Source organism: Macaca nemestrina, chromosome 12 (genome assembly GCF_043159975.1).
Source record: "Macaca nemestrina isolate mMacNem1 chromosome 12, mMacNem.hap1, whole genome shotgun sequence".
NCBI classification, from domain to species: domain Eukaryota; kingdom Metazoa; phylum Chordata; class Mammalia; order Primates; family Cercopithecidae; genus Macaca; species Macaca nemestrina.
Genome location: NC_092136.1, coordinates 47,054,556 through 47,068,776, shown reverse-complemented (window position 1 = coordinate 47,068,776; position 14,221 = coordinate 47,054,556). Strand labels below are relative to the sequence as shown.

Sequence of the window (14,221 nt, the reverse complement as noted above, 5' to 3'; positions counted from 1 at the left end):
GATTAATAATAGTCTAGGAAACCAGCCAGGTGTGGTGGCTCATGCCTGTAATTCCAGGACGTTGGAACGCCCAGGCAGGCGTATCACCTGAGGTCAGGAGTTCAAGACCAGCCTAGCCAACACAGCGAAACCTCATCTTTGCTAAAAATACAAAAATTAGCCGGGTGTGGTGGCAGGCACCTGGAATCTCAGCTATTTAGGAGGCTGAGGCAGGGAGAATTGCTGGAACCTGGGAGGTGGAGGTTGCAGTGAGCCGAAATCTTGCCACTGCATTCTAGCCTGGGCAACAGAGTGAGATTCCATCAAAACAAAAAAGTCTACAGAAGTCTGAATTACGTGCCTATATTGCTATGCAGTTACAAGAGAAAGGCTGTATAGTACAGACATTGGCTTTTTTTTTTTAAGTCTCTCCCTTGACTTCCATCCTGACCACCAGGCCACCCTCATCTCCTGAAACTGGTGCTGTTAGATCCTATAATCCAATTCGGTTGAAACATTCACTCTTCCCCAAGTACATTGTGTTCTTCCTTGCCTCATGCCTTACCTGCCAGGAGTATTTTATTATACTGTTGTACCTGTCTACCTCCATTTCCACTCCTCTTTCTGTCCTCAAATACTGTAAGGCCCTGGCAAATAAGGGTTGAGTCTCATTCATCTCTATATTCCCAGTGCCTAGTATAATTATTGAATAGTGTAATTATTGAAGATATAGACCTGCCTCTGTATGCATAGTCACGTATACAGTTTGTTTTGTGTCCAATTTCTGGAATGTTTGTAGATTTACTGAAGTCTGCTAGACCCCAGGCATCATTGGTGGGAGCATAATTTGCTACAACCTTTGGGCAGAGTAGTCTTGTAGACCTTTGACCCTATAATGCCACGTTGGGAATCTGTCTTACAGAAATAAAAGTACTCAGGATATATGTACAAAGATGTTAATAATGTTAAAAGGGGGAAAAATATCCCAAACATACGCTGCATCTTTGTAAGTTTTAGAAAAAACACAAAAATGGCTTGTTCAAAATTAGAACTTGTGTTTTTGGTGCTCTACCTCTGATCTCTGTTTATACCCTTTGTTGCTTTCATGATTATTGGCCCTATCAGACATATTGTTAGGGGATGAAACCTTGTTATTCCAAATATCACACATATACATATTCTTATATACTTTTTTTTTTTTTTTGAGATGGAGTCTTGCTCTGTTACCCTGGCTAGAGTGCAGTGGCATGATCTTAGCTCACTGCAACCTCCGCCTCCTGGGTTCAAATGATTCTCCTGTTTTAGCCTCCTAAGAAGCTGAGATTACAGGTGTGTACCAACACGCCGGGCTAATTTTTGAATTTTTAGTAGAGGCAGGGTTTCACCATGTTGGTCAGGCTGGTTTCAAACTCCTGACCTCAGGTTATCCACCCACCTCTTCCTCCCAAAGTGCTAGGATTACAGGCGTGAGCCACCGCGCCCAGCCTATTATATACTTCTTAAATATATGGAACTTAACTGTTGTGTTCATTGACAGCAATTTTGCATCTCAGGTCATCCTTGAATATCCTTTGTAACAACCTATGTTTTTATGACCTTGTGAATTAAAACTGCAATTTTTCTTAAGCTAATTCTTTTTGTAAGGATTTTATTTTATTTTATCATTATTTTTTGAGATAGAGTCTCCACTGTCGCCCAGGCTGGAGTGCAGTGCCACAGTCTCTGCTCATTTCAACCTCCACCTCCCAGGTTCCAGCGATTCTTATGCCTCCGCCTCCCGAGTAGCTGGGATTACAGGCGCCTGCCACCATGCCTGGCTATTTTTTGTATGTTTAGTAGAGACAGGGTTTCCCCATATTTGCCAGGCTGAGCTGGAACTCCTGGCCTCAGGTGATCCTCCTGCCTCCTCCTCCCAGTGTGCTGAGATGACAGGCCTAAGCCACTGCGCTGGGCCTGTAAGGATTTTATACAGCCTCTGCATTTTCATACTGTGTCTAAACTTGCATGCTCTTTTTTTTTTTTTTTTTTTTTTTCTTGAGGCAGAGTTTCCTTTGTTACCCAGGCTGGAGTGCAGTGGCACAATCTCGGCTCACTGCAACCTCAGCCTCCCAAGTAACTGGGATTACAGGCATGCACTACCACGCCTGGCTAATTTTTGTATTTTTAGTAGAGATGGGGTTTTGCCATGTTGGCCAGGCTGGTGTAGAACTTCTGACTTCAGGTGATTCACCCACCTCTGTCTCCCAAAGTGCTGGGATTACAGGTGTGAGCCCCTGTGCCCAGCCTGAACTTTGCATACTTTCTTGTCATCTTTTTGCTTCCCTGGTTAACAAGAAAAAAATTGGCCATGATTAGAAATTTGTTAGAAAAAAAAAAATTATTTCACCACCAATACATTTATTTGCAGGAGATAGGGTCATATCTTACCATTAACTTTTTTTTTTTTTTGGAGACGGAGTCCCACTGTGCCACCCGGGCTGGAGTGCAGTGGTGCAATCTCAACTCACTGCAACCTCTACCTCCTGGGTTCACGAGATTCTCCTGCCGCAGCCTCCCGAGTAGCTGGGATTACAGGTGCCCACCACCATGCCCAGCTGATCTTTTTCATATTTTTAGTAGACATGGCGTTTCACTATATGTTGACCAGTCTGGTCTCAAACTCCTGACCTCAAGTGATCCACCCACTTCGGCCTCCCAAAGTGCTGGGATTATAGGTGTGAGCCACCAAGCCTGGCCTTACGGACTTTTAAACTAGGTAGGACTAGAGTCACTGATCTGCCTAACCTCTGGGTATTTATCCTGCACACAAGGCATCACCAGTAAATACATGAGCATTAGATGAGGGGGACACATTCTGACTAATCACATGATTGCCTATTCAGAGGAAGGTACTGCCCTTGTATCAAAAGAAGTATTGAGAAAAATAAAGGCAGAGCCTAACATTTGCCTCCTAGCACAGGCTGAAACATGATAGTGGCCTTGTGCAGAAGAATGATGCTTTCAGCTGAGCTGCAAGATAGCAGCTGGACCAACTAGGGGGTTGGACAGGGTTGGGATCTGACCTGATTAGCCTTTCCCCATCCAATCTGGGCCTCCAAAAGCCATTCTCTGGCCCTCTGAACAGGCAGACTCCGCAAATCTGAGAGGTATGGGGATTCTGCCAATTCCCCACCTAGCCCCCACCTCCCCCAGGTTTGGCAGGTGATCTAATCCCCAGGGTACAGCCCCACCCCCATCTGACCCCACATCTGGACAAACACATGACAAATATGGAAACTGAAGCCCAGCTGGGCTGGAGCACATCTGGTTATTGCTGCGTTGGAGTCATCTTGCAGGTGTCCTGAGATAATCAGGCCTCACCCACAGTGGCCAGGTTGAGACAGCGTGTTTTTTTTGAAGATGACTCAGGTTGCTCCAGGTCAAAGCATGATCCTGATGACACTTGTTGGAAAAGCAGGCTGGAGCCTCAGAAGAGCTGGCCCTGCAGCTCTTCTTACAGCAGTTAATCCAGGATTTGAACACCAGCGAGTAAGGCGAGAGCCCAGCCTGGGCCCACAGTTGTTCACAGCCATGAGGCTGCCGACCAGCAGGAAAGGGGAGGTGAGCATGCTTACTGCAATCTCCATCACAAACTTGATGTAGCTCTGGATGGACAGGGCCTGGCCTAACTGGGAACCCCAATTCTGGTCATTTCTCAGCCCCCCTAGGTGTCAATCACGCTGTCATCTACCAGGTAGTCATTGATAAAAGTGGGCCAGCAGGTTATAGCTTCACAAGAAAACTACTTCACCCAGGAGATGAAAGATCAAGCCAACAAAGAATCCCAGCAGCCCTTCCTCTTTGAAAATCTTCTCAGTGGAGCTCAGGACACCACTGTACTTGACCTCCCATCCCACAAATTAGACCATGCAGCACATTGAGATGGCATGCAGGGGGTGGGCCAACATACAGGACACACACTGCATCATCATCCCCTAGGAGGTCTCCTTCACTGCCTGCTTCAGAGAAGTCTTCATATCCATCCTTACTGGAAACCTGCTTGATTTCATCTGGAGGGAAAACCTTCCTGCTGCCCCCGTTACAAAGGAGAGGGGTCACATCAGTCGGAGGCTCAGACCTCGGAACAGCCCTGTCTTGCCATCCATCCCACCCATGCCCACTGCCACAAACAGCTTCAGTGGTCAGGGAGTTGTCTTCAGGCCCCAGGCCCCACCATCCATTCTGCTGGCCAAGGGTAGCATGGATGTGCATGGGCACTCTCGACCTTCACTGCAAGTTCCTGCTCCACCTCCAGCTCCTGCCATCTCCGTGGCACTACCACAAGCCTGGGGCCAGAAATTTTAACAATCACAGCATTGTTTATGGTGGCAAAAATTGGGGAAAAAATCTGAATGTACATTATGCCAGTTATTTATTGCCTTTCAGTTCCAAATCCACCATTGATTGCTTGCTGTACCATAATGAAGCTGGGCCCTGTAAGCATTTCTTCCTCGTTAGTGGAATGCTAACATTTTGTCAGTAGAGGGCCTTCGGAGGATACTACAAGAGGAAGGGCTTACTCTTCCTAGTTCCAGTGTGTGTCTATTCCTGATTCTGTTCAAGGCTGCCAATGGCATGTGTGAGAACTTCTAGTGGCACTCACGCTGTCAAGTATCAGTGGCTCCACTGCGGACTGCTTCCACACCTGTGTCACTGAGACAATTTTCCAGTGAGTTCCACCAGCACCCATTGCCAACGTTAGCCTGCAGCAGCTCATTAGACCACTACCGTCCAGTTGGTCATGTCCACAACTCCTCCAATATGTTTTGGATCTCAGCCCTGGAGGGGATGGGACTATTCCAAATTTATTTCTTCCTTTGGGTACTTTGCCTCAGCCCTAGAGGTAGTGACTACTCCCTATATATGCTGTTCCTGTAATATGTAACACTTTCTATCCCTTCTATAGTCAGTCACTTGCTCCTAGTTGATAATTCCCTTTATTAAAATTTTCAATTTACTGTGTGGTTTTCTGTCTCCTGACTGGACTTAACCTACTGTATCACTGGGAGCAAGATGAAATAAACTAGAATATTATGCAAGAATTAAGAATAATGTAAGCTAGGCACAGTGGCTCATGCCTGTAATCTCAGCACTTTGGGAGGCCGAGGCAAGAGGCTAACTTGAGCCCAGGAGTTTGAGACCTGCCTGGTCAACATAGCAAGATCCTACCTTTACAAAAAAAAAAAAAAAAATTAGCCAGGCATGGTGGTACGCACTTGTAGTCCTAGCTACTTGGGAGGCTGAGATGGGAGGATCGCTCTAGCCCAAGAGTTCAACGCTACCACTGCACTCCAGCCTTGACAACAAAGCAAGACTGTCCAAGAACATACACTTCTGCTTCTGCCTATGAAGGATCAACTGTTACAGAAATTACCTTCTCTTCATAAATAGAAAATTACACAAAACATGAAATAATTGTTTTCAGATCTTGTACAAGAGACAGCACAAGACTGTGTACATTGAAAGAAAGGAAACCAGTGAAGGTGAGTCCTACAATTGCTCCAGCCAGGTGGCAGTTTTCAGGCTATAGCACAGAAAGAGGTTACCCAACTGAGCGTTTCACTGAGTTGAAGAGAAAGGTAGCAAAGTACAGCAGAGGCCAGAATTCACAGGATGGATTACTAAGAAGAGGAAGCTCCATGGAGAAAGCTCTGTAGCTTTCCACAGGGGCCCTTATGAGTCTGGCTGAGTTCTGTCTGCACATATATGGGATAAAACTCGATGAGGCCTGGAAAAGATCCACCCAAAAGCAGTAGGCCAAACACTTATTGCAGTTCTTTTTTTTTTTTTTTTTTTTTGAGACGGAGTCTCACGCTGTTGCCCAGGCTGGAGTGCAGTGGCGCGATCTCGGCTCACTGCAAGCTCTGCCTCCCGGGTTCCCGCCATTCTCCTGCCTCAGCCTCCTGAGTAGCTGGGACTACAGGCGCCCGCCACCGCGCCCGGCTAATTTTTTGTATTTTTAGTAGAGACGGGGTTTCACTGTGGTCTCGATCTCCTGACCTTGTGATCCGCCCGCCTCGGCCTCCCAAAGTGCTGGGATTACAGGCTTGAGCCACCGCGCCCGGCCTTATTGCAGTTCTTAAAGGGCAGGGAATTGTGAAACATTCCACAGATTTGAAAGATCAAGGCTGGGCATAGTGGCTCACGCCTGTAACCCCAGCACTTTGGGAAGCCGAGGCTGGTGGATCACCTGAGTTTGGGAGTTCGAGACCAGCCTAACCAACATGGAGAAACCCTGTCTCTACTAAAAATACAAAATTAGCCAGGCGTGGTGGTGGGTGCCTGTAATCCCAGCTACTCGGGAGGCTGAGGTGGAAGAATCACTTGAACCTGGGAGGCGGAGGTTTCAGCGAGCCGAGATCACGCCATTGCACTCCAGCCTAGGCAACAAGAGCGAAACTCCGTCTTAAAAAAAAAAAATCTAATACAGTCGGCCTCAGAGAAGGTGCTCAGAGAAAGTGGTCATTAACTCAGCAGTGGGGATATTAACCCTAGAGTAAAGGCTGCTCCTGGTCTATCATAAAGCTTAAAACAAACCTCAGAAGAATCAAACTGATCACAAGTAACCTAAGTGCACCTTAGAATAACATTTAACACTGTTGAAAGGAATACAACAAAATGCAGCACTCAGCGCTAAAATTTACCATGTTCAACATCTAATCAAAAGTTGTAAGACATTTAAAGAAGCAGGAATTATCACAACAGGCCAGACGTGGTGGCTTATGCCTGTAATCCCAGGACTTTGGGAGGATGAGTCAGGTGGATCACCTGAGGTCGGGAGTTCGAGACCAGCCTGGCCAACATGGTGAAACCCCATCTCTACTAAAAATGCAAAAATTAGCCCGGCATGGTGACAGGTGCCTATAATCCCAGCTACTTGGGAGGCTGAGGCAGGAGAATCACGTGAACCCAGGAGGTGGAGGTTTCAATAAGCTGAGATCACACCATTGCACTCCAGCCTGGGCAACAGAGCAAGACTCCGTCTCAAAAAAAAAAAAATTCTAGAGATGAAAAATACATTAAATGTCCATGATGTTGTAGCAGAAAAGCAAAAAAGATACTTGGTGACCTCTGAGAGGGTATCTAATAGTGGGGTGGGGCTAGAAGTCAGAATGCAATGCATGGAAGAGAGGTGTAGATTGGAAAAAGCTTTGAGTGTGGACCACTTGTTTAGGAAGTTTGGTCATAAAAGAAAATTAAGAAGTAAGACAGGGAAGGAGCCACAGTATCATCTGGAGGTTTCTTTGAGGAAAGGACAGGGGTACCTGTGGCTTCATGATGGTAAAGAAAAGAGAATCAATGGAGAGGAACTAACCCAAGGTGATGAAGATGCGGGTATACCATCGTGCTGAGGAACCCCTTGAGATGGGGAGGGGAGGTTTTGCAGGGACAGAAATAGAGACATCTGTCTCATTTACCTATAATTCAGTTTGTTTTATTCACATGTCATACATCTAGCAGCAAAACACCTTTCCAAATCTCTGCCTCTGGTGTAAAGAGCCCAGCTGCCCAAGAGGCAGCTGAGTCCTAAGTCTTGGTGCTGATCTGGAGCATCAGCTATGTGCTGTAGTGCAAGCCACTTAGGCTCTAGTCTAAGCCTCAGTTTTCTCATTAGTGAAATGGGGTTAACAGTAATACCTACTTCCTAGTGTTGCTGTTTACTGTGCAGCTGCTGGTCTGGGGGCAGTGTCTCTGGTATGTTTTGAGTCTGGGCCATATGACCAATGATGTCACAATGCCCTAATAGATTTCAGCTTCTCCACTAGGGAGCTGTGGATCCTTTGGAGCCAAGGACTCGAACAGACATGCGAGACCTCTACCAACTGAAGGTTTCGTGAGCACACTCCTTTGCCAGGATCTTGGTGAATAGTCTTTCACTGTGCAGTTGTATCTTAGAAATTGTTTTACATTTGATCATGATTGTGCTTGGCTGGATGTTTTTTGTTGGACTTGCATGTTACATGGGCACGTTTCCAGAGTCGATGGTAAGTAATGGCTCTGCCTGTCAATCCCTGGTGGTCAGTCGTGGTGCTGGCTCATCTTCCTGTCTGGGTTTTCTGACCAAATGGGAAAGATAATTGAGGTCTCACCACTAACTGGAAGTCAGAATGTGATGGGAACAAAGTTAGTGTCCCAGGCTACCAGGCTACTTCCCATCCCACTAGGGATATCCCTTTTTTGTTTTGTTTTGTTTTTGTTTTTGTTTTTGAGATGGAGTTTCACTCTTGTTGCCCAGGCTGGAGTGCAGTGGCGCAATCTCGGCTCACCGCAACCTCCGCCTCCTGGGTTCAAGCGATCCTTCTGCCTCACTCTCCCGAGTAGCTGGGATTACAAGCATGCACCACCATACCTGGCTAATTTTGTGTTTTTATTAGAAATGGGGTTTCTCCATGTTGGTCAGGCTGGTCTCAAAGTGCCAACCTCAGGTGATCCACCCACCTCGGCCTCCCAAAGTGCTGGGATTACAGGCGTGAGCCACCATGCCTGGCTGGGGACATACCTTTTTTTTTTTTTTTTTTTTGAGATGGAGTCTTGCTCTGTTGCCCAGGCTGGAGTGCAGTGGCATGATCTCGGCTCACTGCAAGCTCCGCCTCCCGGGTTCATGCCATTCTCCTGCCTCAGCCTCCCGAGTAGCTGGGACTACAGGCGCCCACCACCATGCCCGGCTAATTTTTTGTATTTTTAGCAGATACGGGGTTTCACCGTGTTAGCCAGGATGGTCTTGATATCCTGACCTCGTGATCCGCCCTCCTTGGCTTCCCAAAGTACTGGGATTACCAGGGTGAGCCACTGCGCCCAGTTGGGACATCCTTTTAAGTCTTTCTTTTTTTACCCCTCTCTTGCATATATAGCTGCACTTGTTTCAAAGCACTATGGAATTTGCAAGGGGTCTGCTGGAGACCATATTTGACTTCTGGGTTTCAGGCCAAGTGGATCAGTGGTTGTTGGTAGGAAGGGGGACGGTAGGGATTGGTGGGGACTTTTAGCAGCCCTTCTAGTCCCACACAGAGGCGGTTACCCTCTGGGCCAGTGAGTAGAGCCATCTCTGCCCTCAAATTTTCTTTCTGATTCAGCCTCCAACTCTGAAGTGGCAGGAGAGGTGGCCTGTTCAGGAGAGCAAGACACAACTGAGGAGGCAGGCTTTAGATGAAGATCTGCCGCAGTAAGTGGGTGGTCAGGTCTGGTGGGCTGGATTCCTCTCTTTCCAAAGTACTTGGTAGAACCCTGAAATCTCAGTGGAGAGTGTTTATTCCTCTGGAAAATATAATAAACTGTGGAAGGGGAAATGATTTGGTGAGTACAGCTGAGGACAGCAGGCCAAAGTTGTCTATTAATAACCATGTCTCATAGGTGTTGTTTTGAAGACTGTTCCCATCTATTATTTTTCTTCTCACAACACTGTAATATATTATACTATTAATAGCATTCTTTTTTTTTTTTTTTCCTGAGACAGGTCTTGCTCTGTCACCCAGGCTGGAGTGAGGTGCAGGCAGTCTTCCCATCTCACCTTCCTGGGTAGCTGATCCTCAGGGCACATGCCACCATGCCTGGCTAATTTTTTAAAAAAATTTTTGTAGAGACAGGGTCTCACTATGTTGCCCAGGCTGGTCTTGAACTCCAGGACTCAAGTGGTCCTCCTGCCTTGGCCTCCCAGAGTGCTGGGATTGCAGGCATGAGCCACCATGCCTTGCCAGGACCAGCATTTTTAATATCCCTTTTGGCAGATCCTGAAACTGGAGTTAACACTGAAGTTGAGTTTAGGTCCTAACTTTGCAACTTACTAGCTATGTGACCTCGGGAAAGTTTAATTACTTTCTTTGAACCTCACTTTCGAAGTTTCTTCTGTACAACAGGAGATATCTGAGTAGCTTGCTATTTTTGTGACAATTATATTTGGGAATTAATGTAAAGCATTTAATGCAAAGCTCAAAAATTAGCATTTAGTAAAATACTGACTTAACAACAAGCAAATAATGAACCAGTCAACAAAGATTAACTGGTGATAGTGACCTCAATTATTTACCTGAGGCCACACACAGTAACTCTTTGGTAAAGGTGGGATGCGAGCACAGATCTCTGTCTCTGGACTTAATGGCCTCCCGTACTCATTCCACTAGACCAACCTGCCTACAGGAAACACTAATGGCAGTATCCTTTTTAGCACACCATCTCCTGGGTTTCTTACATTTCACCCCATTTCATTCAGAGCTGTTTTTTCAGAGCTGTTTTTCTCAGAGCTGCTCCTATTGTTAGAGAAACGTAACTTGGAGAGTTTTAATAATATACTGATTACAGGAGCAGAAGGTTTTTTGGAAGCTACTCTAGAAATTAGGGGTATTCAGCCCCAGCCCCAGGTATAGTAAGAGCAGGACATGATGGCTGGGGTTTTTTAAATCTCCATCTACCCCAGGACTTCTGTGAACGCATTAGCCCAAAACAGTCAGAACTTTGTGGCAGTCCTGACCAGACCACTTAAACTATTCTGTGCCTCAGTTTCTCCAGTTGCAAAATGAGGAAACCAGCCCATCTTCCTTCTCTTTCCTTCTCAGGAAAGTTGTAAATAGGCTCATCCTACATGATGGAGAATTTAACTGTACCATTTTATAAAATGCAAGATTTCTTTTTTGAACAGCGTAACGATAGCATATGAAGTTATTTGCTCATGGCATACCTAGCCAGCTAATTCTCTTAATGAACCCAGGCTTTTTTTCTTTTGCATAGCACCTGATTGCACAAAGCCAATAGTTAAACATTTTGGCAGGTGACGAGTTAATGAGTATGATGCCAGCTAGGTCCAAATCACAGACATACCAAAGCACAGGGCCCTTTTGATAAATTTTCTTTAACCCAACACATCTAGCATCCTGGCCAACCATCCCATAGGTGCTCACGCTGACTGGATTGCCGAGGTTACAGGAGCTGATGTCATAATTGGTGTCTGAGCTCTGCCCCACTAAATGGCCATGAGGAGCCACTTCAATTCAGATTAGGCCACAAGCTCCTTAGTGAGGAGCTGCCATGCTGGGCCATCCACCATCTGGTGTCTAACAAAGACAGCCCAATTCCTCCGACTCAGGAATAGAACACTGCACCTTCCAGAAGCACTTGTTTCTTCTTGGGCACACCACTAGCTAAGAAGCCTCGTGATGATTGTTGTCTTATGGATGCTTCTCATTGCAGGAACCATGTGGAAGGGATATAAATATCCCCCAGGAGGGGTAAGTGTACCTTCAACTTTGTTCTCTATTCCTACTTTGAAATGTATTCCTGCCTCCAGAAACAAACTAAGCATGAAAACCCAACTCTAGTAACATTAGAAACAAATACTTTTATTTTATATATATATATATATATATATATATATATTTTTTTTTTTTTTTTTTTTTTTGAGATGGAGTCTCACTCTGTCGCCCAGGCTGGAGTGCAGTGGCCGGATCTCAGCTCACTGCAAGCTCCGCCTCCCGGGTTTAAAGTTACTGTAGCGGTTGGGAGAGTTCCCATTTTGTTTCACGAGATCTTTAAAGCCCAGAGTCAAAGCTTTCTGAGTTGGGCGGCCTTGTTTCTGTTGTGCTAATGGACATTTTGTATGCCCAGTCTTTGATGCCATTTCCTAACGATCAGTCCACTTCAGAAATCCAAACTTCTCTCTTCCACAAGTAAACACTAGTCTGTAAAAAGGATCTGGTGGCAGATGTCTCTTTCCTCTCTCCTCCTGTTAGACCTTGGAATTTCTGTCTTTTCTCTGCCTCTTGTCAGCTCCCCAGTGCTAAGCTCCCCTTGCATCCAGGATCAGAGGCATTAGGTGAGACAGAATTGGAGGTGGCCTCCCCTGCCAGTCCTTGCCTGGGAGGCCAAATGCCTCAGCCCCACACTAGAAACCACTAGGCCCACAGGACACACTTCCTTTTTTCCCCACAGACCCCAGTGGAAGTAAGCAAGGATGATCCTGGTGAAGTAATGCAGCTCTGAAGCTCACCTGACCAGCTGTACAGTTCCTGTTGTTGGTTTCGCATAAAGTAATTGCACATTATTTTGTCATATTTTATGTTAAGAAGTTACTGCACTTTTTAAGATGCATGAAGGCTTAGTATTCTGTTAGCTTGTAACAGGGAGACAGAGGGTGGGGAAGTAGTTGAGTGAATGGGAGACAATTGGGTCCTTCTGCTACATGGTCTCTAAGACTGGCATTAAGATACGTAGTTCAGCCCGACACGATGGCTTACGCGTGTAATCGCAGCACTTTCAGAGGCCAAGGCAGGTGGATCATCTAGGGCCAGGAGTTCAAGACCAGCCTGACCAACATGGTGAAACCCCATCTTTACTAAAAGTACAAAAAATTAGCTAGGGCATGGTGTGGTGGCACATCTCTGTAGTCCCAGCTACTTGGGAGGCAGCAGTTGCAGTAAGCTGAGATCGGGCCACTGCACTCCAGCCTGGGCGACAGAGAGACTCAGTCTCAAAAGAAAAAAAAAAAAGAACCCTAAGCTTATACCATGTGGAGTAAGGACCTCATTTTTAATATTAGGGTTAGATACTAAAGTATAATTATCCTAATCCTTAAAATAACCTTCCGAAGCTATCAGCCTCATCTTACAGAATGGCAAAAATGAAGTTGAGGGACATATGTATCTTGCCAACACACACAGCCCTGGGCTGCAGAGTCAAGATTAAGATCCAGGCCTTCTGCCTTCATACTTTCATGTGCCAAGGAAAAGAGCTAGATAAGACTGTGGGATATCCAAGATCTTGCTGTTTAAATGTTCCCCTCACCTGAAAACCCAAGAAGTTAGGCGGGGTGTGGTGGCTCACACCTGTAATCCCAGCACTTCGGGAGGCCGAGGTAGGCATATTACTTGAGGTCAGGAGTTCAAGACCTGCCTGGCCAACATGATGAAGCCCCGTCTCTACTAAAAATACAAAAATTTGCCAGGTGTGGTGGCGGGTACCTGTAATCCCAGCTATTTGGGAGGCTGAGGCAGAAGAATTGCTTGAACCTGGGAGGTTGAGGTTACAGTGAGCCAAGATTGTACCACTGCACTCCAGCCTGGGTGACAAAGCAAGACCTTGTCTCAAAAAAAAAAAAAAAAAGAAAAGAAAAAAACAAAAAAGAAAGTTGGCTGATAATTCTTTTTCATGACTACTGAAAAGATGGGAGCCTGAGAGAGACTTAACAGGAGTAAATACTTTAAAAACAAATTGTATGGAACTGTACCCACTCTGAGGATGACTGATACAGTTCCAATATTCTAAAGAAGTGTACCTTTTCCAACAAAGCAGATCTTTTGTTTACATAGAAAACATTTTGTTATTTTTGGAAGTTTGCTTAACTATTTGTAAGTGGCTCTTTGCAATGAATGGATTACCTTTTTTTAATGGAAAGAAAATAAATTCAAAATCTATAAGCAAAACTTTAGTAATTTCTGACTCTAGGTTTCTAGCATCTTCTATTTCTTATGTGATTTAGACTCAACACTTTCCAGTGAGTTAAGTACTTACATCCTCTGGCTGTATAGCTGTGCCCATTTGCCTCATAATACATTTTTTTTTAGACAGTCTCATTCTGTCACCCAGGATAGAGTGCAGAGGTGCAATCTCGGCTCACTGCAACCCCCACCTCCCAGGTTCAAGTGATTCTCATGCCTCAGCCCCCTGAATAGCAGGGATTACAACGCACACCACATTTTTGTATTTTTAGTAGAGACAGGGTTTTGCCATGTTGACCAGGCTGGTCTCAAACTCCCAGCCTCAAGTGATCCACCTGCTTCTACCTCCCAAAGTGCTGCGATTACAGGTATGAGCCACTGTGCCCAGCCTGCCTCATGTACATTTCTAAGGACTCCTCTTCTCAGCTATCTCAAGCTGTTTTTATCATAAGAGACAGGCCCCAGCTCATTTTGACAAGAGGAACAATATACCCAGCTGTGTCCTCCCTCCATTTGAGTAAACTTCCAAAACTTGAGCCACTAAAATAGATTCCATTCCTCTGACCACCTAACAGTTCTCCTAACATGGGTCAGAGAGCAGAACAGTTCTTTAAGCTGGTAGGGGGAGAGAAGCACTATCATGTTAGAGCAGACATGAATGTGTAAGGGAGAACAAGCAGAGGAGCGTGTGCAAGAGGCAAACCCTGTCTCTGAAGTGTGACGAGTATATCGAGGTTTCTAGCTGGAAAAATGTTCAGGGTGATGAGTTAAAGAATATC

General features: G+C 45.7%; 1 protein-coding gene and 1 pseudogene across 1 annotated transcript; one reads left to right on the top strand and one right to left on the bottom strand.

The window, feature by feature from the left end:
• Positions 1 to 3,238: 3,238 nt before the first annotated feature.
• On the bottom strand, positions 3,239 to 4,124 carry LOC105487040 (mitochondrial carrier homolog 1 pseudogene; annotated as a pseudogene).
• A 3,651-nt stretch (positions 4,125 to 7,775) lies between these two features.
• MISFA (mitochondrial sheath formation associated) lies at positions 7,776 to 12,049 on the top strand. The gene is made up of 4 exons (XM_024794492.2): positions 7,776 to 8,003; positions 9,093 to 9,181; positions 11,200 to 11,237; positions 11,938 to 12,049. The coding sequence occupies exons 1-3, from the start codon at positions 7,935 to 7,937 to the stop codon at positions 11,219 to 11,221; spliced, it is 180 nt and encodes a 59-aa protein (XP_024650260.1). The 5' UTR covers positions 7,776 to 7,934; the 3' UTR covers positions 11,222 to 11,237; positions 11,938 to 12,049.
• The last annotated feature ends 2,172 nt before the right edge of the window (positions 12,050 to 14,221 follow it).

Coding starts and splice junctions, on each gene's coding strand:
- MISFA (XM_024794492.2), top strand. CDS start 7,935: ATGATTGTGCTTGGCTGGATGTTTTTTGTTGGACTTGCATGTTACATG. Junction 8,004..9,092: donor GCACGTTTCCAGAGTCGATG/GTAAGTAATGGC, acceptor TTTCTGATTCAG/CCTCCAACTCTGAAGTGGCA. Junction 9,182..11,199: donor TTAGATGAAGATCTGCCGCA/GTAAGTGGGTGG, acceptor TTCTCATTGCAG/GAACCATGTGGAAGGGATAT.